The sequence below is a fragment of the Lagenorhynchus albirostris genome, chromosome 3, assembly GCF_949774975.1.
Source record: "Lagenorhynchus albirostris chromosome 3, mLagAlb1.1, whole genome shotgun sequence".
In the NCBI taxonomy this organism is placed as follows: domain Eukaryota; kingdom Metazoa; phylum Chordata; class Mammalia; order Artiodactyla; family Delphinidae; genus Lagenorhynchus; species Lagenorhynchus albirostris.
In genome coordinates, this window is record NC_083097.1 from 107,082,279 (window position 1) to 107,106,709 (window position 24,431).

Below are 24,431 nucleotides of genomic sequence, written 5' to 3' on the forward strand. Positions count from 1 at the left end.
ATGAGTTTGATGGCACATTATTTGTCTAGATAATCTAGCTCCTTAATTTTTTTCCTTAGGACTAATTTTTTTTCACGCCTTCTTATTGACGTGGGCTTTTATTTTTTTTATCTTTTTATCTTTTATTTATTTATTTTATCTCTATCTTTGTAAATTGCCTATTTACATTTTGCCCATTTTTTAAACTTTCTGTTTTTCTTGCTGATTTGCAGGAGTTCTTTCTATATTCTATATTCTAGGTGACACTTCCTTAAAGTATGTCATTGTGTGTTAACTTTTTATACAATGTCATTTTAAAATTTTGAAGTGGTTGAATCCATCAAGTTCTCCAATTAAGTTGTGCTGTTTTTGTTTTGGTTTTTTTGTGTGTGTATGTGTATATATATATTCTTTTTCAGATTCCTTTCCATTATAGTTATTACAAGATATTGAATATAGTTCCCTGTGCTATACAGTAGGTCCTTGTTGTTTCTCTATTTCATATGGAGTAGTGTGTATCCATTAAACCCAAACTCCCGATTTATCCCTTCCCCTCTTTCCCCTTTGGTAAACATAAGGTTGTTTTCTTTCTGTTTTGTAAATAAGTTCATTTGTATCATTTTTTTAGATTCCACATATGAGTGATGTCATATGATATTTATCTTTCTCTGTCTGACTTACTTCACTTAATATGATAGTCTGTAGGTCCATCCATGTTGCCACAAATGACATTATTTCATTCTTTTTTATGGCTGAATAATATTCCATCATATATATATATATATATATATGTATATATACACAAACGCATGCACACATGTACACACACCACATCTTCTACATCCAGTCATCTGTCAATTGATATTCAGGTTGCTTCCATGTCCTGGCTATTGTAAATAGTACTGCTATGAACATTGGGGTGCATGTAACTTTTCAAATTAGAGTTTTTTCCGGATATATGCCCAGGAATGGGATTTCTGGATCATATGGTAACTCTATTTTTAGTTTTTTAAGGAACCTCCATACTGTTTTCCATAGTGGCTACACCAAGTTACATTCTCACCAACAGTGTAAGAGGGTTCCTTTTTCTCCACACCCTCTCCACCATTTATTATTTGTAGACTTTTTGATGATGGCCATTCTGACCGGTGTGAGGTGATACCTCATTGTAGTTTTGATTTGCATTTCTCTACTAATTAGCTATTAAGCATCTTTTCATGTGCCTGTTGGCCATCTGTATGTCTTCTTTGGAGAAATGTCTATTTAGGTCTTCAGCTGAAGAATGTGTGGTTTTTGAAGTTCATTATCTGTCACTATAGATGAAGTATATTATTATTCAAAATATCTGTTTGCTTATTTGGTTTGATTGATCCATTAGTAACTGACAGACGTGTTAAAATATCCCACTCAAACTACTGATTTATTTATTTTTCCCTGTATTTCTGTCAGCTATTACTTTATATAATGTTGAATTATATTATAGGTGCATACATATTTATGGTTTTTCATCTGTTGATCTGCTTTTCTCTTCTGCATTTTTTATGACGTGTCTTAAAATCTGTTTTCTCTGGCATTAAAACCATTATCCTGGCTAATATTTGTCACATCTTTATATTCAACCTTTCCAATAAAACATAAATACAAATATGGGTATGGATAGATGGGTATGTTTACTAGAGAAGAGCAATTGCTAGATTTTATATTTTTCTGTTTAAACCAATGTAACCATTTTTTGGTATTTTCATCAGCTAGTTTAACATTTTTTACATTGATTTAAATTAATGTTTTTTAGGATTTTTACTGTCAGCTTATTTTGTGTTTGTGTTTCTTATTTATGCTCTACTTTATTTTTTTTTTTTTTTGCGGTACGTGGGCCTCTCACTGTTGTGGCCTCTCGCGTTGCGGAGCACAGGCTCCGGACGCACAGGCTCAGCAGCCATGGCTCACGGGCCTAGCCACTCCGCGGCATGTGGGATCCTCCCGGACTGGGGCACGAACCCGTGTCCCCTTCATCAGCAGGCGGGCTCTCAACCACTGTGCCACCAGGGAAGCCCTATGCTCTACTTTTTACTCTTGTTCTCCTCTCCTACTTGACATTGGAGAAACCAAATTTTCCTCTGTATTCAAAAGTAAGACATTCTTTGTATCTTTTTATGTGTATGAGTAATTAGTTCTTTTTTCTTGATGCATAGTATTCCACTGGTATATACTGTTTTGTTTATCAATTCACCTCTTAGTAGACATCTGGGATGTTAGCTATTATGAGTAAGCCTACTTAGAAGATTTGTGAATGATTATTTGTGTACACATATGTTTTTATTCTACAATATTAATACATTAACATATTATATATTAATACATTAATTTTTTGCAAACAGTGGAGTAGGGACCGGCTGCCTATTTTTGTAAATAAAGTTTTACTAGCACACAGTCATCCCCATTTGTTCACATGTTCTCTTTGGCTGCCTTCAAATAGACCGGCTGCCTATTTTTGTAAATAAAGTTTTACTAGCACACAGTCATCCCCATTTGTTCACATGTTCTCTTTGGCTGCCTTCAAACTACAATGACAGTGATGAATAGTTGCAACAGAGATCGTGTGGCCCACAAGCCTAAACTGTATACTATTTGTCACTTTACAGAAAGAGTTAGCTGACCCCTGTTGCAGCAGATACTCTGGATTCTGTTATATTCCTCCAAATAGTGTTTTGGTTTTTGTTTTCACAGGGAATTAAGTTTGTTAGACTCAAACTGGAAACTATCTTGCCTACTGTGGATAGTACCTCATATGTTGGATCAGCTCACTCTTTCCTTATCTGGGCTATTTGGCTATTGTGTCCCTTGCATGTATGGTACAGGTGCCACCTAAAGACCTAAACTTCTCTGACTCTCTTCCTTTTGGGATTGTCCCTTCAGGTTTTGACAGCTTTGACTACATCAGTTTCTGTCTTCATGAGTCTAAAAAATGGCACATGTTGCTTTAGCCATTGTGTCATACCATGACCACAAACCACTATCAGGTCAAAGCCACAAAGATGGTGAACTCAACTTATGCCAGTCAGCTCCCCTAAACAATTTACCTGCCTTTGTTCACATTCTAGAACCACCAGGAAGTTGTTTTTTGCATTTGTTCCACAGTTTATGGTTGTTAGCTGCCAGAGGGTTGGTCTTCTGGGAACTTATTCCACCATTCCAGAAGAGGAATATATTTCTCTTTCACACAAGGAAATTCTGGATCATTTTTCTTTCAAATATTTCAAATAGTTCCTTCCCACTTTTTTTTCTTTTCTTTGGGGCTTCATTAACTAGGTATTGACAGTTCTCCTTTCTCTAAATTTCTTCGTACTCCTTGATTTTCTTTAACACTCTAAGATGTGTTCTATTGAGGGATCCTTTGCAGCGTGCTGCTTCATTTGTTGGCTATGCATAGACTACATTTTTCTTCCCATGTCTGTTACTCAACACCTACCTCTAGCAGTCATAAAGTATATGGAGTGAAGGAGGTAAAAGAGAAGATGTCAAATTTAAATATTTAACTGTCAGTGGTCAAATCGTTTCTGCTAAGGGATAAAGTTTTTGAGATGTAAATGTGCTAGATTTTTAGTATTTCTTCCCATTAAAAAGGTTAATAATAATGGCTAAAGTCCAATTATTATTGCTTTATGTAATCAATGTTTATTTAGATTTATCCTCACTTTTGTCAGGCTCTTTGATCACAAGTGCTTTTCAGCCCTTTCCTATGAGGTCATATTCTTCTTGAAATACACAATTTAGAAGTTCCTTTTGGGAAGATCTGTTGGTGGTAAACACTCAGTTTTTGTTTCCTTGAAAGAGTCTTTATTTAACCTTCAGTCTTGAATAAAATTTTAGCTGAGTTCAGGACTCTAGATTGACAGTTATTTTTTTCCTCTTACCACTATGAATACATCATGTATTCACATTTTTTATGTTTGTGCCAAGATGCCATCTTTGCTATTTTCCTAATCTTAAAAGGAAACTTTCAGCATTTCACGGCGTTTTAACAATGTTTGCTGTAGATTTTTATAGATGTCCAGAGGTCCATTAATTTTGAAGATGTGTTCTCAGTGGTTAGTTTGCTGACTTTTTTTTAAATGAATGGATGTTGAATTGTGTCACAAGCTTTGTATCTAGAGATACAAAAATCATAGAGTTTGAAGTTTTTGATGTGCTTGATTATGTTAATCAAATCTCTAATATTATAGTAGCCTTGCATTCCACGAAAAACTCAACATGATCATGATGGTACACTACCTTTTTTCATGGATTGCTGGATTCCGTCTGTTAAAAATTGTGTAGAATATTTAAATCTAAGTTTGTAAATGAGGTTGATCACTATTTTCATTTTCTTTTAAAACTCCTGTCTGGTTTGGGTATCATAAAGCATGTTTAGGAATATTGCTTCTTTTTCTGTTCTCTAGACAGTTTATGTAAATTGACAATTTAAGTTTTTGGATCAGATGTATTCTTTGTGGGAAGATTTTTTAACAGTCACTTTTAATTATTCTATGGTTAGGCAATAGTTTCAGCTTTTCTATTTCTTCTTAGGTCCATTTTAGCAAGTTTTTGGGGGGTTTTTTTGTTTGTTTTTTTTTGTGGTAAGCGTGTGTCTCACTGTTGTGGCCTCTCCCATTGCGGAGGCTCCGGACATGCAGGTTCAGCGGCCATGGCTCACGGGCCTAGCCACTCCGTGGCATGTGGGATCTTCCCGGATCGGGGCATGAACCCGTGTCCCCTGCATCTGCAGGCAGACTCTTAACCACTGCGCCACCAGGGAAGCCCTTAGCAAGTTTTTTGTAAATTTTTAAAAAATATTTTTCCATTTCATATTCATTCTAAAGTTTTCTGGCATAAAGTTGTTCATAATGTCTTCCTACTTCTGTTTAAACTTTATGTCATCTGTAGTTATGCCTTCATTTTTTATTCCTAATAGTGTTTATTTTTGCCTTCTCTTTTTTTCTTGATTTTCAATTTTATTAGTATTCATAAAAAACTAGATTTCAGTTTTTTAAATTTCTTTTGAGTCTTCGTATTCTATTTTTTTAATACCTCTCTTTCTCTCTCCCTTACTTTTTTCCTCTTCCATCCTTAATAATACCAAGCTGTTCTGTGATAGAAAAGATTGTTTTTGAAAATATTATTCCATACTGAATTACACTTGCAATCAAATGTTACATTACTGAGATTGTAGTTTGAAAGATAATTTATGGATGAACAAGGAGTTACATATCTGAGATTTAATTGCTACTTCCATGCATATGCACTTAAGATTTTTTTATTTTAACATAAAATTCAAAACATCTTAATGGAACTATTTGCTATAAAGACAGACATGGACACAGGTTGTCTTTGAAGATAAATTTTATGATATCTATACATGGACAGTTAATCCATGTCCATTTAAATTTTTCCATTGAAAATATTTTTTTCATATAAACTTTTTAAAAGGCTTCTTGAGATAAACATCCAAATTTATATATGCTTTTAAGGATCATTTCTTATTATAGAGGAATAAAAAAGGAATGTTGTATTATTTTTATTAGTTTACAAGGAATGCTGAGTTGTACATTTCTGTCCTGGATTCCTGTACACAGCATTTTAAGTTTTGAAGTTCTTTTCTTAATTGACATAGTAAGTGATTTCAGTAATTAAGTTGAAAAGAAGATTTGACTCTGGCCTGTGTAATATACAGAGTGTTTGGTTCTAACAAAATACCCAGTCCTGCTCCTCTTAAGAAAGGTCTTGGTATTACATAGCTCTAACATCACGCATCTGAGATGTTGCACTTCTCAAGGAGAAAACAGTCCATTCCATTTCTTCACTATTTTATTGCCTCACTTTTTACAGTTTGGTTTGAATCCTGAATCTGAGCTATCTTTCAGAATGAGGCTGTAATTTACTTACCAAAAGACTCCCAGAACTGTAGAACATAAAGGGTAAAGAGATCTCCTCTATGAGAGATATATTCTGTATGACTGTGCTTATCTTGAAAAGCTGCCAGGTTTGCTTTTATGCTCTCAGTGCCTCAAGTGAGAATCAGTTAGAGTACCTGCTGTTTTGAATAGCAGATAATGGTGGAAGGTCAGAATTTAGACCACCACAGTGTTCAACAAGAAAGTATGATTTTAAAACTACAACATAGACAAGATTTGCTTTTTAGTTCGATATGCATTGGTTAAGTAATAAACTTGACTAAAATAATTCATGTTATAGCACAACTAAGCCTTACTGAATATTAGTAAAGCAAAATTCTTCTTTGGTGGAAAATTCAGCATTTGACCCCATAATTATAAAATATCATTAACAAGAATGTCTTGGAGAAAAAAATAAAAACTTTTAGGAACTAAAATTCTCAGGTTAGAGATCTATTAATTCAAATATAAATGTGTCCACAAAAGTACACAATAAACAATTAACCTCTCTGCTTATTTTCAAGAGTCTAAAATATTGCAGAGAAGCTATTTCATTTAGGCATTCTTTAAAATTAGTTCCTGGATGAATTTTTGCTAAATGATATGTGAAATGAAAGCAAAGAAATTAAGCTAAATCATATCCTAAATATAATAAGATATATTTGTATGAAATATTTTGAAGCAGAAAAACTATCTGTCACAGCACATAAAATAGTGTAAATAGAATATATCACACTCCTGCCATAGACTATTGAATTTTCAAGAACTTACAAACATTTCAGAAATCTAAATTTTTAAATAAAGAAAGAATAGGAAAATAATATTTGGGGAGTTGTAACAAATTCGGAGAGTTGTAATAGACCTGCTTGAAATCTTAGTTTAAATTTATGATTCCCAAAGTATTTAGTAGATTTGAGTCATAAGTTAATTTTAACTTTACAGTGATTTTCAGTTTGTTTTGAACACCAAGGCCAGAGTAAACCCCCTAAAATAACCTTTTTATCTTATCAACCTGCTGGTCAACTGCTGAATGATTTCTTTTTCCCTCCAAATATGGAGTCCTGGCATTCAGGATCTGGTTTTTCTGTCTTTAAAATCTTGTTCCCTACTCCCTACCCTTATATGCCTCCTCCCATCTGACTGGTCTTCTCACCCTTTCAAGACTGTCTTTCACATCAACACTTACTTGTTCTGTCCTTATCAACCTGCTTTCTTCCAGCCTTTACTCCAAATATCTGGATAGGTAGTCACACTATCATCTTCAAGATAGATTACTCCAGTCGCTTTAAGTATGCCGCATGGATTTGATATTTCTATGTAATTTGTTAATAACATGCTTGTATCTAAAAACTTCAGCCATCCTATAGAAATAGAAAGTCCTTAAGAATGCGGTAGTTTTGCCTCTTTATCTGTCTCTGGGTGGCCACAAGTATAGAGTTCTCTTCTTTCAGTATTGTGTTTATGCTGTTTTATCTCACTATTTTTTGTTTGTTCCCTCAACTTTTCCCTAGAAAAAGTTAAATGTGTTCTGGATACCTAGAACTTATTCATACTGAGGTAAAAATGACTGATAACAAGGGAAATATGCCCACTGAGAGTCTCTGTATTGCATCAGGGGCCAAGGCTATGTGATGAAATAATGAAGTACTAACATGGCTTGTCGGCATACAGCAAAGCATAAGTGAGGACAGGCTTTAAGATAGGAGGCACTAAATTCATACCATAAGCTTATTTATTAATACCATAAAGCTTATTACTTTAATTTTTCTAGCCTGGTTCATATAATGGTATAAATAATGATTTTTAGCTTACAGTTTTCTGCTGTAGCTACTTAATCTTGTGTAATCACGTGTTTTATTTAAAGTAATTTTAAAATAGTTAAATTTATGAAACAGATTTTCTATTTTTATCAGTCTTCTCATCACTATAAATAAGCCATACACTATTTCAATTATAAGTTTAATATTAAAAGTACCTAAAGTATATTTTTCTTCAAATCATTTCTGATGTTCTGTTAAAACAGCTCTCTCAAACCTTATTGACTTAACCTCAAAAATGTGATGCCTTCCCCTTATTAGTTATTATACCCTTGTTTTCAGCATGTTATTTGCACAGGGTTGTGGTGCAAGGTAGAAGGGGAAAAAGAATGCAGAACCAAACTAGATCCACCAATGGATGGAACTGATTGTGACACTGGTAAGGTAAGTCATTGGTGCTGCCTGAACTTAATAAGAATATTAAGTGAAACTTAAGAAACTTGCATTTTCTCCTTACTAGTTATGAGTGTAACTGGTAAGACATTTTCTTCTGCCAGTTACATATGTATCTTTCTTAACACCAGTGTAATACTTTCAGTATATATAAAGTTTCAGCATTTCCTCTATTTTCAATTTTAACACTTATATTTTTGCAAATCCATGGGTTTTTAAAATACCAATGCAGTAATTTTTTATTGTTGATTATGACAATGTGGAGAGTTGGATGTATGTATTACTTTAACAAAAATGGAATATTTTACTATTAAATTACACATAAGTAAAAGATTCACAAATAAATCATAAATAGTAAAACTCAGCTAATGAATCCTTTAAAGTATAAAATATTGTCTTAGGAGAGCCACCAGGTATAGTTTTCCCTTGTCATTTCAAGCATCATAAATAAAATATTCTGGGGGATTAGTAAACATTTGGCTGTCTAAGTTGTTTAATGTGTTTCATAAGGCTATGGAAATGTATTAGTACACATTTCCAGATCATTTCAATTGCTGTTGAAAATTAATTTTCTTTTGAAGAATATTAAGGCATTAGATCCCATATAAACTTGTAATTACAGTTAATTTAATCAAAAGATAACCATTCAATAGCTTACATAATTTTCTAATTTTTATTCTATGAAGGGAAAGTAGAACAGTTATTACTTTACTCATTAGATGTAAGATCAGAAAACTTGCCTCTGAAGAACATGAATTTTTATTACATTTGAAAACAATCAACAACATAAAGATTACTTGGGGTGAATTACTTAGTGAAAAAAATTAAGTTATGTAGAGGGCTAGTTTAAAAGCACATCAATTTGAAAAATGGACAGAAATGGAAATCTAGCAATTCCACTTCTAGAATTTTGTCCTAAGTAAATACTTACACCTGTGCAAAAAGATAGGCACGTGTGCATGTACACACACAAACACACGCACACACATGCTTATGTCAGGATGCAACTTGCTGTGGTGAGAAATGAGGTACAACAAAAATATTCATCAGGAGAGGAATGGTTCCAGTGTAGCTGTTAACAGAATGAGGTAAATATATATGTATTAAACTGAAAACATCTACAAGACATGATAGTTAGTATAGAGACATGTCAGAAAAAACTGATACTTTATATGATACCATTTGAGAGTTAGGGAAAAAAACAATTTGCATACAGATGTGAGTATACACACAGAGTATATATTTTTAAACTCATAGAAAATGGTTTGAAAATATAAACGCCAAACTATAATTAGCAGTTGACTCTTGGGAGGGATGTGGAATTGATGGATGGAATAAAGCAATGGGAAGTGAGGGTGAATATAACTTTTCTCCTGACATTTCTGGATTGTTTGACATAAGCATATAGTCATATTACTTCTGTGATTTCTTTAATGAGAAAAAGAAAAATGTACAGCATGTAGTCATATTACTTTTGTGATTTCTTTAATGAGAAAAAGAAAAATGTACAAATTAAGTCCCAAATAATAAAAAAGGACTAGAAATATTTTATCACTAGATATAATCAGTAAGAAAATGGTTACTTGAAAGAGAACTTCTGTGAATATCAGTCAGTTGTTTACAGACTGCCAAATGTGTTTTCTGTGAGCTTATATGGAGCGTCAGAATTTGGATTTGTATTATTTTTAAATTATACACAAAAGTACAATAATGTATGTATATTGGGCAAGCCTCATGGTATTATGCTGAGTAATTTATTGCTTGAGTCATAAAACTCTGCACCAGCAATAATTTCCATCATCCCTGTAACACAAAAGCAGTAATAAATAGAGATAACCAAATATTCAGCCACATGTCTTCACACATCACACAACCCATTTGTCTTACTTAGTTCTTCATTAGCAATATAAAATCTGTTCATTTTTATAATCTGGTGTCCTAAATATTTTTCTACTATTTTTTTCTTCTGATATTTATGAGAATAAATTGCATTCTTTAGTTCTCTAAAATACTTATTTTTTCAGCAATCAAAATTTTAATTACTCATTAAACGTAAATGTTTTATTTCCCTATAATTGTGCTAATGATATTCTCTTAGTGGTTCTGTAATGCTTTGTGTATTGAAATAACTAATGAAATTCTCAGTTCCTCAGGCCATATGGGCTTCTTCAACTATCCATCTGTTCCAGCTGTTGTAGGAGCCATCATGACAATAGCTTCCAACACTCTGCAGTTGAGGGCTGTAGGGATAAAATATTTGGATGCTTGCAACCTCGCGCTAAACACTGCTAGCTCAGTACAGGCAAACCAAGAAACAAAGCTGAGAATTTTGTAATGTGTTACACTCTAGTGATGTTAATTTAGGTGTATAACTAGTTCATCTGAGAGTATATAATTAAGTCCGAGAAGGTGCTGACCAGAATTCTATGACTCAAAATGATTTTTTTAAGAGATTTTATTTATTTATTTAATTTATTTTTGGCCGTGTCGGGTCTTTAGTTGCGGCGCATGGGCTCTTCGCTGCGGCTCATGGGCTTCTGTCTAGTTGTGGCGTGCGGGTTTTCTCTATCTAGTTGTGGCATGTAGGCTCCAAGGCGCATGGGCTCTGTAGTTTGTGGCACGCAGGCTCTCTCATTGAGGCGCGTGAGCTCAGTAGTTGTGGCCCGTGGACTTAGTTGCCTCACGGCATGTGGGATCTTAGTTCCCTGACCAGGGATCGAACCTGTGTCCCCTGCATTGTAAGGTGGATTCTTTACCACTGGACCACCAGGGAAGTCCCAATTCAAAATGATTTTGAGGATAGGGATTTATCTACTATTTATAGACAGCATTTTCCAAATTAAAAGCAGCCTGTTTTCTTTCTTCTCCTTTTCTATACTATCATCTGTATTTACATTTATATTAACAAAGATCCAAGAGTTGATAAATGATTTGGTTTAAACCAAGAAATGTATGTTTTTTACTTAAAATATTTTCTAGGAATTGGAGGATGGGGAAGGAAAGCTAAATACAACTTACTAGAATTTTAGACTGTTTTGAAGGATGCTACATAATATATTTCAATTATTTACTTTCCTAAGTTCCTAAAGGATGAAATTACCACCATTGTTCTTTATTGAAAAAATGAAGGATGTAATATCCTTACAGTCACAAATTTGCATATGGAAACAGTTTATTGCCTTCTTTCTTCCTCTTCTTTCATCTAACAATGTATGTACAAGAAGATTTGTTTAGAGAATAATGTTTCCTTTGTCATCTTCATGAACCCCTTCCAATTGGATGTTTTCATCAACTTCCTAGACATATTCCCATAGAAATTTGAGAGAATAGAAATATAGTCAAACTTTTTTAGGTCATGTACTGTCCCAGAAATAAACTATATTGTATATTTCCTTAGCATTTTCATAAATCAGACTGAATTATTTGATATGAGAAATTTTGAGTTTTTTAAATCATGCATAATATTTTTTGAAGCTAAAAAATACAAATGAAACAAAAAATCCTGCTAGAAAATTCATGAAAAGCAGCATTAGGATCATTTTATATAAAACCCAATAGATTATTTTGTATAATAGTTTAAACAAAACATTTAACACTTTGCCCAGTGTTGAAACACAGCACCACCTAGAAGACAGAAAAGCAGGTTCTCCTTAGTTTTGTCCAGAGAGCTGGTTATCTGCAAGGGGATGAACTTTAACTATTATACTATGCTTTCTTTAAATTTCACTTATTTGTGTATGCAAATTTGGCTTGCATATCTGTTTCCATTTCTCTTCATCTGCCAGATGTGTCTAGTTTAAATGACGTGCAACTCTAGATCTGGGTCTTTCCCAGAATATTTTTAGTCAGCTGTGAACTCTAGCCCAGCCTTTCAACGCCAACTTACTGCTAAATGGGCGAGGAGCTGTGATATGCACTCAGGGAAACACCCTTCACCTAGGCCAAAACAACTTGACCAATTGAAGTTTGACAGCTTTCACACTGGATTTTTTTTTTTTCCATGAATGGCATAATATCATTAAATCCTTAAAACCAGTAAGTTGTTTAAAAGTTTTCACAAGGTCTGTTTGTTTTCCTCCTTTTGCAATTTTGAGACTGAATCTTCATATAAAATCTCAATTTATTTAATGACAATCTTAGCATGTCAATACACTCTGAGTTGTTGAGGTTTTGTTTTGTTTTTTCCCAAGCCTGGATTTAAAATTCCTTGAATCCAAAAAAGGTTGAATTTAAAATCTGACATTATTAGAGAAAATCTGCAGGAACTGATTATTGCATAGAAAAGCATTAACTGGGCTCACACAAAACTACGTAGCATAGTTTTTTAAATTCTCTCTTCTAAAAACAGCATTTAAAAACATATTATCAAAATAAGTTTTAAAGAAACAGATCAGTTAAGGTCAGAATGAATAGAATTTTGGTGAGATTTCTGGAAACTTATTAATAAAATTAATATAATGATATATAATTTGTTATTAGTATTTTTATTATAGTTAATCTTTATTAAATCTTTGCTAAGGACTATGCATTGTGCTTAGTTTCATTCAACTTCTGAAAATTCTATTAGGTAAATATCAGTATGATTATCATTCACATTTTGAAATGGGAAAACTAAGAATCAGAGAGCTGCTATAATTTCTTCAAAATCTCTTATAAATCATGTTGCCATTAGTGCAAAATATCGTTTAGGACTGGAAGGATCAGATTGCTCAACCCTTGTGACTGTACAATCATTTATCTAAAATTTTTTAATCTTTACTTATTTCCAACATGGTTTTGTTTAATTAATTTTTACCTTTAATATGTTTGCTATGATCATGATAGATCTGATTTTCCAGGAATAAAGAGAAATTATAATAATCTGTCCACAAAGTCCTGGCAACCATTCCTCGGTGGCCACAGAAACAGCCTCTTTGGCTGTTTTTGTTTAAAGTTAATAATAAAATAAATATAAAAAAGAGAATGAACACACTCCTTTCTCTTCTTTCTTTGCTGTCTTTCTCAGTTAATAGATACCAAATAACCTATAGAATAATTGAAATGAAATGATAGAATTTCAAAAAGCCAAATTGTTCAAGTCTTTCAAATGAACAGCTTTTGAAAGAAAATTTGCTGTAATGTTAATGCTTGAATTGGACAGAAACTTTCAGAAAAAAAAAAAACAATATAAAGGAAAGTGCTAAAATTGAGTCATACTCTTTATTTTTAAGTTACAAGGAGAGTACCCTGAATCACTGACAGTTTAAATCAAAATTGCTAAATTTGCTAAAATGTCTGCTTCAGTCTAGTTAAAGACATTTATATCTTACGTACCATTCTTATATTTATACTTGACCCTATGCTTTTTTGGTCCTCTCTTTTAAATTGTTATGTTTCTTAAAATGTGTTAGTTTTTCTTCCTGGCTATACAACCCCAGATTCCTTCTTTGCCCTATCTCCGTCACAAGTACTGAATTCTCAGGGCTATAGTACAAATATCTGTGTGCTGTTCTTATGACAAGACTGTATGATCTGACATGAGAACTGGACCAGTGTATTACTATGACAATAAGCACGTGTCAACTTATTTTTGGTCTTTTTCAATTCCACACGTTTGGGGCTCTTAGCAGACCTGATTTAATCTCAATTCCAGTGACTCTATAGGCCAGTGAATGATTTTCCGTTGTGCCCTGATTTGTTCACCTAAGACATAACTTTTGGAATAGTGGTGTAAGGCTGGAGAGTGTACCAGCAGGACCTCAGCACCTGGACTCGTGGCTGGAGAGTGGAGCATGTGGAGTCCCTGTAGCCGAACCTGCAGTTCTGGGATCAGCAGTCGAGAGCGCAAATGTCCTGGGTAAACGCAAAGTTCCTGGATTGGGGGAGGGCATTGTTTTCTTCAAGTTTGAAATTAAAAGGTTTTACTGATAAACCATGTTGGGGGCCAAAGAAACTTCTCAAACCTCACTCCACTTTGGAAAACAGAAAAGTCCCTCAAATTATTTTATGTAAAATCTCTCTTCAAAGAAGAAAATAAGACCAAACTTTCTAAGAACAAATATTTGAACACTACACAGAGTGGTGTTTTGAGTACAAATCAAATTTTAAAATGTGTTGAAATAAGCAGGGAGAGATGTGTTAGAAAAAGTAAGTCACCATTAAAAGGAACTGTGAGAGAAGCCGGAAGCTGATAGGACTTCAGAAAGAGAGGGAATGAGGGCAACATGAGTGTCAGTAGAAGCTAAGAATGATGAGAAATGAAATCCTGCTGAGCACGTGTATGGATAGGGAGCGTCCAAGATCAGCTTGCTTGTCTCCATCATTCCTAGAGTGATCCTAGGAAAATGTGTGAGAAAGTCATTTCAGCTTTATGCTTTAACTTTGGTGTGGATTCAGTGGCCCAGTTCCTCAACAAGAGATTTTAAAGAATGTATGTGAAAACCTTAGAAGCAACTCCTTAATAATTCTTAGCCCCAATCTTTCATGGGAAGTACAGGCTTTCTATTTTGCCCCCAACTTCTGCCCTTTACCCTTCTATATCATTTTCACGGCAAATGGGCTTTTGTTTCTCATGTATTTTGGAAATTAAATGGCTCAAAGGTTGGAAAAAATATATATTTTAAAATAAACATATGGATTTCCTACCAATTACCAATCATTTAATCTGTCCACTTTTTCAAAAGTAGATTTAATATAAAGGATTATACCTTATTAATATATTGCCTTTTGATTTTTTTAAATGAGTAGTTAACATAAAAAAAGATAAAATTGATTATTTGTACTATCTTTTCTAGGCTAGGTTCTGAAGCAAGGGATTGTAATGGTCCCAGAAAACAATACAGAATATGTGAGAATCCACCTTGTCCTGCAGGTTTGCCTGGATTCAGAGACTGGCAATGTCAGGCCTATAGTGTTAGAACTTCGTACCCAAAGCATGTACTTCAGTGGCACGCTGTCACGGATGAAGGTATGACCAACCAGATCGCCACCATCTTAGTTATGTAGACTTCTAGGTTTGCAAGGTGCTTTACAATAGTGGTAAATATTGTTTTACAGTTTATATTCTAGGTATTTCAGAGCTCTGTTTTTTCTACCTTTACTGACATATAATAACCACAAGCACTGACTAAAAATATATTTTAAAAATATAGAGATATTATACACCAATGAGATAAATTTAAAAAGGGTGACAATACAAAATGCTGGTGAGGATGAAGAGAAACTAGATCTCTCATGTGTTGCTGGTAGGAAGGTAAAATGGAGCAGCCACTCTGAAAATTAGCTTGGCAGTTTCTTTAAGTAACTAAGCATACACTTTAGAAAACACAGTCTTGGTTATCTATCTCAGAGAAATGAAAATTTGCAACCACAAAAAAATGCTGAACACAAATGGGCACAGCAGCTTTATTTTTGATAGCCAAACACTGGAAACAATCAAAAAGTTTCTAAGTAGCTGCAGGGTTAGCAAACTGAGGTACATCTGTGCCATGGGGTATTATGCAACAGTACGCAGAACACTCTTAACATATGACCTGGTGGTGGAAAGTGACCTGGTGGATGTCACAGTATTATGCTGAGTAGGAAAACCCAATCTCAAAATGTCTCACACTGTATGATTCCTCTTATATAACATTCTTGAAGCCACAAAAGTATCGAGATGGAAAACAGATAGATGAGTGGTTACCAGGAGTTAGGGGTGGTGGTAGGAGAGGGATTGGTGTCCCTGTAAAGGGGTAGCACGAGGTAGAACTAGAGATCTTTATATAAAGTGCAAATCGGCTCATTCTAATCTCCCAGTTAAAGCATTTCAGAGACTTGCCATAACTCTTCAGGTAGAGGCCAAATTTCACAACATGACATGCTCAGCAAGACCTTCTTTAGCCTGATTCCTTCTCTTGTCTCCTGCCTCATATAAAACCTCGCTGTCTTTTCCTCTGTGCTCCAGATATTGCCCTTGTTTCACTGCTTCCTACATGTCATGCTTTCTTCCCCCACACATGGCCTCCAAACATACTGTTTCTTTATAGAAAGAAGAATAGAATAGAATAGTCTTCTATTCACACCATCCTTTTAATAAAGGTTATTTCTGTATTTCCAGATGCTTCAACCAACAAACTTTGGAGTCTTCATTTTCCATTTAGTTCTCTTTTACTGTACATTCAAAATAGCAGTAAAGTCACATGAGCCCTATCTTTAAAATACATCCAGAATCTGATTATTGCCCAATATCTCCAGAGCTGCCACCCTGATATAAGCAACAGTGTCTTACCTGGATGATTGTAGTAGCTGTCTAACTGTTCTTTTTTTTTTTTAATTTTTGCATTTTATTTTTTCTTTTTTTATACAGCAGGTTCTTATTAGTCATCCATTTTATATGCATCAGTGTATACATGTCAATCCCAATCTCCCAATTCATCACACCACCACCCCCAGCTCCCGCTGCTTTCCCCCTTTGGTGTCCATACGTTTGTTCTCTACATCTGTGTCTTAATTTCTTCCCTGCAAACCGGTTCATCTGTAGCATTTTTCTACATTCCACATATATGCATTAATATATGATATTTGTTTTTCTCTTTCTAACTTACTTCACTCTGTGTTACAATCTCTAGATCCATCCACATCTCTGCAAATAAAGCAATTTCGTTCCTTTTTATGGCTGAGTAATATTCCATTGTAAATATGTACCACTTCTTCTTTATCCATTTGTCTGTCGATGGGCATTTAGGTTGCTTCCATGACCTACCTATTGTAAATAGTGCTGCAATGAACATTGGGGTTCATGTGTCTTTTTGAATTATGGTTTTCTCTGGGTATATGCCCAGTAGTGGGATTGCTGGATCATATGGTAATTCTAGTTTTAGTTTTTTAAGGCTGTACTGTTGTGCATAGAGGTTGTATCAGTTTACATTCCCACCAGCAGTGTAAGACGGTTCCCTTTTCTCCACACCCTCTCAAGCATTTGTTCTTTGTAGCTTTTCTGATGCTGCTCGTTCTAACTAATGTGAGGTGATACCTCATTGTAGTTTTGATTTGCATTTCTCTAATAATTAGTGATGTTGAGCAGCTTTTCATGTGCTTCCTGGCCATCTGTATATCTTCTTTGGAGAAATGTCTGTTTAGGTCTTCTGCCCATTTTTGGATTGGGTTGTTTCTTTTTTTAATATTGAGCTGCATGAGCTGTTTATATATTTTGGAGATTAATCCTTTGTCTGTTGATTCATTTGCAAATATTTTCTCCCATTTGAGGGTTGTCTTTTCGTCTTCTTTATGGTTTCCTTTGCTGTGCGAAAGCTTTGAAGTTTCATTAGGTCCCATTTGTTTATTTTTGTCTATTTCCATTACTCTAGGAGGTGGATCAAAAAAGATCTTGCTGTGATTTATGTCAGAGTGTTCTTCCTAAGTTTTCCTCTAAGAGTTTTATAGTGTCCAGTCTTACATTTAGGTCTCGAATCCATTTTGAGTTTGTTTTTATGTATGGTGTTAGGGAGTGTTCTAATTTCATTCTTTTACATGTAGCTGTCCAGTTTTCCCAGCACCACTTATTGAAGAGACTGTCTTTTCTCCATTGTATATCCTTGCCTCCTTTGTCATAGATTGGTTAACCATAGGTGCGTGGGTTTATCTCTGGGCTTTCTCTCTTGTTCCATTGATCTGTATTTCTGTTTTTGTGCCAGTACCATATTGTCTTGATTACTATAGCTTTGTAGTATAGTCTGAAGTCAGGGAGTCTGATTCCTCCAGCTCCGTTTCCCTCAAGACTGCTTTGACCATTTGGCGTCTTTTGTGTCTCCATACAAATTTTAAGATTCTTTGTTCTAGTTCCATAAAAATTGCCATTGGTAATTTGATAGGGATTGCATTGAATCTGTAGATTGCTTTGGGTAGTATAGTCATTTTCACAATATTGATTCTTCCAGTCCAAGAACATGGTATATCTCTCCATCTGTTGGTATCATCTTTAATTTCTTTCATCAGTGTCTTATAGTTTTCTGCATACAGGTCTTTTGTCTCCCTAGGTAGGTTTATTCCTAGGTATTTTATTCTTTTTGTTGCAGTGGTAAATGGGAGTGTTTCCTTAATTTCTCTTTCAGATTTTTCATCATTAGTGTTTAGGAATGCAAGAGATTTCTGTGCATTAATTTTGTATCCTGCAACTTTACCAAATTCATTGATTAGCTCTAGTAGTTTTCTGGTGGCATCTTTAGGATTCTCTATATATAGTATCATGTCACCTGCAAACAGTGACAGTTTTACTTCTTCTTTTCCAGTTTGTATTCCTTTTATTTCCTTTTCTTCTCTGATTGCCGTGGCTAGGACTTCCAAAACTTGTTGAATAATAGTGGTGAGAGTGGACATCCTTGTATTGTTCCTGATCTTAGAGGAAATCGTTTCAGTTTTTCACCATTGAGAATGATGTTTGCTGGGGGTTTGTCGTATATGGTCTTTATTATGTTGAGGTAGGTCCCCTCTATGTCCACTTTCTGGTGAGTTTTTTTTTATCATAAATGGGTGTTGAATTTTGTCAAAATCTTTTTCTGCATTTATTGAGATGATCATATGGTTTTTATTCTTCAGTTTGTTAAGATGGTGTATCACATTGATTGATTTGAGTATACTGAAGAATCCTTGCATCCCTGGGATAAATCCCACTTGATCATGGTGTATGATTCTTTTAATGTGTTGTTGGATTCTGTTTTCTAGTATTTTATTGAGGATTTCTGCATATATATTCATCAGTGATATCGGTCTGTAATTTTCTTTTTTTGTAGTATCTTTGTCTGGTTTTGGTATCAGGGTGATGGTGCCCTTGTAGAGTGAGTTTGGGAGTGTTCCTTCCTCTGCAATTTTTTGGAAGAGTTTGAGAAGGATGGGTGTTAGCTCTTCTCTAAATGTTTGATAGAAATCACCTGTGAAGCCATCTGCTCCCAGACTTTTGTTTGTTGGAAGATTTTTAATCACAGTTTCAATTTTATTACTTGTGATTCGTCTGTTCATATTTTCTATTTCTTCCTGTTTTAGTCTTGGAAGGTTATACCTTTCTAAGAATTTGTCCATTTCTTCCAGGTTGTCCATTTTATTGGCATAGAGTTGTTTGTAGTAGTCTCTTAGGATGCTTTGTATTTCTGCTGTGTCTGTTGTAACTTCTCCTTTTTCATTTCTAATTTTATTGATTTGAGTCCTCTCCCTTTTTCTTGATGAGTCTGGCTAATGGTTTATCAATTTTGTTTATCTTCTCAAAGTACCAGATTTTATTTTTATTGATCTTTGCTATTGTTTTCTTTGTTTCTCTTTCATTTATTTCTGCTCTGATCTTTATGATTTCTTTCCTTCTGCTAACATTGGGTTTTGTTTGTTCTTCTTTCTTTCGTTCCTTTAGGTGTAAGGTTAGATTGTTTATTTGAGATTTTTCTTGTTTCTTGAGATAGGCTTGTATAGCTATGAACTTCCCTCTTAGAACTGCTTTTGCCGCATCCCATAGGTTTTGGATTTTCGTGTTTTCTTTGTCATTTGTCTCTAGGTATTTTTTGATTTCCTCTTTGATTTCCTCAGTGATCTTTTGGTTATTTAATAACGTTTTGTTTAGCCTCCATGTGGTTGTGTTTTTTACGATTTTTTTCCCTGTAATTGATTTCTAATCTCATAGTGTTGTGGTCAGAAAAGATGCTTGATATGATTTCAGTTTTCTAAAATTTACTGAGGCTTGATTTGTGACCCAAGATGTGATCTATCCTGGAGAATGTTCTGTGCGCCCTTGAGAAGAAAGTGTAATCTGCTGTTTTTGGATGGAATGTCCTATAAATGTCAATTAAATCTATCTGGTCGGTTGTGTCATTTAAAGTTTGTGTTTTCTTATTAATTTTCTGTTTCGATGATCTGTCCATTGGTGTAAGTGAGGTGTTAAAGTCCCCTACTATTATTGTGTTACTGTCCATTTCCTCTTTTATAGCTGTTAGCATTTGTCTTATGTATTGGGGTGCTCCTATGTTGGGTACATATATATTTATAATTGTTATATCTTCTTCTTAGATATCTTCTTCTTAGTTTTCTTCCTTGTCTCTTGTAACATTCTTTATTTTAAAGTTTATTTTATCTGATATGAGTATTGCTACTCCAGCTTTCTTTTGATTTCCATTTTCATGGAATATCTTTTTCCATCCCCTCACTTCCAGTCTGTATGTGTCCCTAGGTCTGAAGTGGGTCTTTTGTAGACAGCATATATATGGGTCTTATTTTTGTATCCATTCAGGAAACCTGTGTCTTTTGTTGGAGCATTTAATCCATTCCCATTTAAGGTAATTATCAATATGTATGTTCCTATTATCATTTTCTTAATTGTTTTGGGTTTGGTTTTGTAGGTCCTTTTCTTCTCTTTGCTTCCCACTTAGAGAAGTTCCTCTGGCATTTGTTGTAGAGTTGGTTTGTTGGTGGTGAATTCTCTTAGCTTTTGCTTGTCTGTAAACCTTTTGATTTCTCCATCGAATCTGAATGAGATCCTTGCTGGGTAAAGTAATCTTGGTTATAGGTTCTTTCCTTCCATCACTTTAAGTATATCATGCCACTCCCTTCTGGCTTGTAGAGTTTCTGCTGAGAAATCAGCTGTTAACCTTATGGGAGTTCCCTTGTTTGTTATTTGTCGTTTTTCCCTTGCTGCTTCAATAATTTTTCTTTGTCTTTAATTTTTGCCAATTTTTTTTTCTTTTTTTTTTTTTTTTTGCTGTACGCGGGCCTCTCACTGTTGTGGCCTCTCTCATTGCGGAGCACAGGCTCCAGATGCGCAGGCTTAGCGGCCATGGCCCACGGTCCCAGCTGCTCCATGGCATGTGGGATCTTCCCAGACCGGGGCATGAACCCATGTCCCCTGCATCTGGAGGTGGACTCTCAACCACTGCACACCAGGGAAGCTGGCCAATTTGATTACTATGTGTCTCGGCATGTTTCTCCTTGGGTTTATCCTTTATGGGACTCTCTGCGCTTCCTGGACTTGGGTGGCTATTTCCTTTCCCATGTTAGGGAAGTTTTTGACTATAATCTCTTCATATATTTTCTAGGGTCGTTTCTCTCTCTCTTCTCCTTCTGGGATGCCTATAATGCGAATGTTGTTGCGTTTAATGTTGTCCCAGAGGTCTCTTAGGCTGTCTTCATTTCTTTTCATTCTTTTTTCATTCCACAGCAATGAATTCCACCATTCTGTCTTCCAGGTCACTTTTCCATTCTTCTGCCTCAGTTGTTCTGCTATTGATTCCTTCTAGTGTATTTTTCATGTCAGTTATTGTATTGTTCATCTCTGTTTGTTTGTTCTTTTTTTTTTTTTTTTTTTTTTTTGCGGTACGCAGGCCTCTCACTGCTGCAGCCCCTCCCGCTACAGAGCACAGGCTCTGGACGCGCAGGCTCAGTGGCCATGGCTCACAGGCCCAGCTGCTCCGTGGCATGCGGGACCCTCCCAAACCGGGGCACAAACCCGTGTCCCCTGCATCGGCAGGCGGACTCCCAACCACTGCGACACCAGGGAAGCCCTGTGTGTTTGTTCTTTAATTGTTATAGATCTTTGTTGAACATTTCTTGCATCTTCTCAATCTTTGCCTCCATTGTTTTTCTGAGGTCCTGGATCATCTTCACTATCATTATTCTGAATTCTTTTTCTGGAAGGTTGCCTATCTCCACTTCATTTAGTTGTTTTTCTGGGGTTTTATCTTCATCTGGTACATAACCCTCTGCCTTTTCATCTTGTCTATCTTTCTGTGAGTGTGGTTTTTGTTCCACAGGCTCAAGGATTGTAGTTCTTCTTCTGCTATCTCTAACTGTTCTTTATGCCTGTGTCCTCATACCTCCTTCAGTCTCAACATAGCCAGAGTGATGCATTTAAAATGTCAGTCATGTCATGTTATTCTTCCATTCAGAAGCCTGCAGTGTCTTCCCAGCTCACTAAAAGTCCAAAATTCTTCTAATGGTCTCTAAGGTCCTCAGCTCCCTGGCTTCCTGTTACCCTCGAAGTTCAGCTGTACTGTGCCCGCATCACACCTTGCCACCCACACTGGCTCCCTTCTGTCTTAGTGTCTTGGAAGTTGTTGTTTTCTCGGGTGAATTACTTTTCCCAGATAGCCGTATGATTCATTCTCTCACCTCCTTCTGATCTTTTCATAAATATTGACTCAGTGCTTTTCCTTGCCCTGCTTTATTGTTTTTTCACAGACCTTATCATCATCTATCATAATATTTTTATTTTACTTGTTTATGTCCCCCCTCAAATAATAATTGTTAGAGCAAGAGTTGTGTTTTATGCATTGCTGTGTTTAGCACTGTAAGCAGTATCTGAACAGAGTAGACACTTAATAAATATTTAGTGAAAGAATGATATGTCTTATGGGAATTTTCTGTAGTGACCTATCCTGGCCCCTCTTCTCACTAAACGTCCTTCTTGGCATAATCTTACTTATTCACTAGGTTTTATTTATCATCCGAATGCTAAAGGAACACAAACATTTATCTCCAACCTAGATCTCTCTGTCCTGAGCTCCTTACCTGTTTACCCCTATGTTGCATGAACTTGTCCACTCAGCATCCCATTCATCTCTAACTCAGCATGGTTCAAGTTCAACATGCCCCTTCCCCTTTTCCTTTCTCTCACTCTCACCATCTCTCCTCTTACTGTGCTCTCTCATGGAGCATAGCATCATGATCAGCCTCATTACCAAGCTAAGCCAGAATCCTTCTGCCTCAATCTCCATCCCCCTGTAATCAATCAGCACACCCTATTTGTCCAAACCTTTCTTTGTTTGCCAGCATCTTTGTTCATGATTGCACCACCTCTGACCTGGATTCTTCAAACGGCTTCCTCACTGTCTCTCTGACCCTCCTTCAGCCCCTACTCCTCATTTCAGACAGGCTGGCCTTTTTGAAGGCCAAAACCATCAGTCACTGTGCCAAGGAATACCCTTCCACAAATCCCGTTGCTGTCAGGACCAATCTCAAACTTTATTACCTGGTTTATAAGACCATTACTGTGACCTGCCCCCTTTAACGTCTCAGGCCTCATCTCCATCATTCCCTTCTGTAATCTCCAGCACTGCCAGGCCGAATTTCATTTCATCCCTCAGATACATCATGTTTTCTTAATTCTGGGCCTATAAATATGCACGTTTCTTGGCACAATATCCTTTCTTTCTCAAGCTTTAATCTCTTTCCCCGTTTATTTACCTTGAAAACTTCTACTGATTTTCTGGACTCAGTTTATGACAAGTTCTCTAGGAAAAAAGAATCCCGCTGATCTTCCATATAGGATACGTACCCCTGCCTAGTGCTCCACAAGACCCTGCTGAAGCAGATTTTAATGCATCTCTATTCCCTCTATTGTCTGTGCCTAGTGTACTGTCTGGCAGTTATTAAGCTTCTGATCGATATTTGTTGCATTAATTTAAGTATATAAGTAATATTTTTTCATGGTAAAAATAAAGTCAGTATGACAGTTCAAATCCTGAAAATCATCATCTGATCCTGGGTTAATTCTACATCTGCCTCCAACTGGCTGTCTGATTTGATAATATTTACTTCATTTGAGACCTGTTTACTCACATGTGAAATAAGAGATAGGAAACAGGTTCCCTCCAGATTTTAAAAGAAAATCAGAGTTGTATGGGGGCCAATTTAAAATATTAAAACTGTTTGAAATCACAATTAAGGGAGCTCCTGACTCTTATAAAGTGTTGTTTATCATCAGAATGATCCTTAATAGATATTTATATAATTAGCAGGGTACCATTTTTGATAATTCTGTGACATGTATCAATCAAACATGTCAGTCTGTATGATGAATAAAAGACACAACAATAGTTTTTATGTATTAGAGCCATATGGAAGAAATTGAAATATACAAGTCTTTTAAAAACCCCAAGTTTTCGATACTTTAAAATGCAAGTGGCTATTTGTTTTTTTAGGTAACACATGAATCTCTGGCTAAGAGAATTAAATATAAGGTATCAATACAGTAGTGAACATTTATTTTTAGAGAAAAAAAGGTGCATGGCTTTAACATTCAGGTATTTTGCATACTCTGTGCTGAAATTTGGCGGAAATCCATGTTTAATGCATACCTTGGAAAGGGGTGGTCTCTTAAATCAAGACAGAGCCTGCCTGCCAAGTACTGGCATGTTACATGGATCACTATAATGTCACAATCTCAAGGGTGTACTCCAGGAAGGAAGACTGGTATCAAATTTTGATGTCATCTATAAGGCTAACGTAAGTACAGTAAATTGACAATATGTAAAAGGAGGAATACAACGTTTTTATCTGAGTTCTTACTTAGAATGTAAATGGAATATTCTAGACTAACTTC

At 35.3% G+C, this 24,431-nt stretch overlaps 1 protein-coding gene across 1 annotated transcript in view; it reads left to right on the plus strand.

Annotated features, from left to right (window-relative positions):
* Positions 1-24,431, plus strand: part of ADAMTS19 (ADAM metallopeptidase with thrombospondin type 1 motif 19) — a 281,951-nt gene that overhangs the window by 158,243 nt on the left and 99,277 nt on the right. The window contains exons 11-13 of the mRNA XM_060146233.1: positions 8,009-8,110; positions 13,825-13,955; positions 14,893-15,065. Of these exons, the coding sequence (XP_060002216.1) occupies positions 8,009-8,110; positions 13,825-13,955; positions 14,893-15,065 (406 nt within the window). The remainder of the gene's footprint in view (positions 1-8,008; positions 8,111-13,824; positions 13,956-14,892; positions 15,066-24,431) is intronic.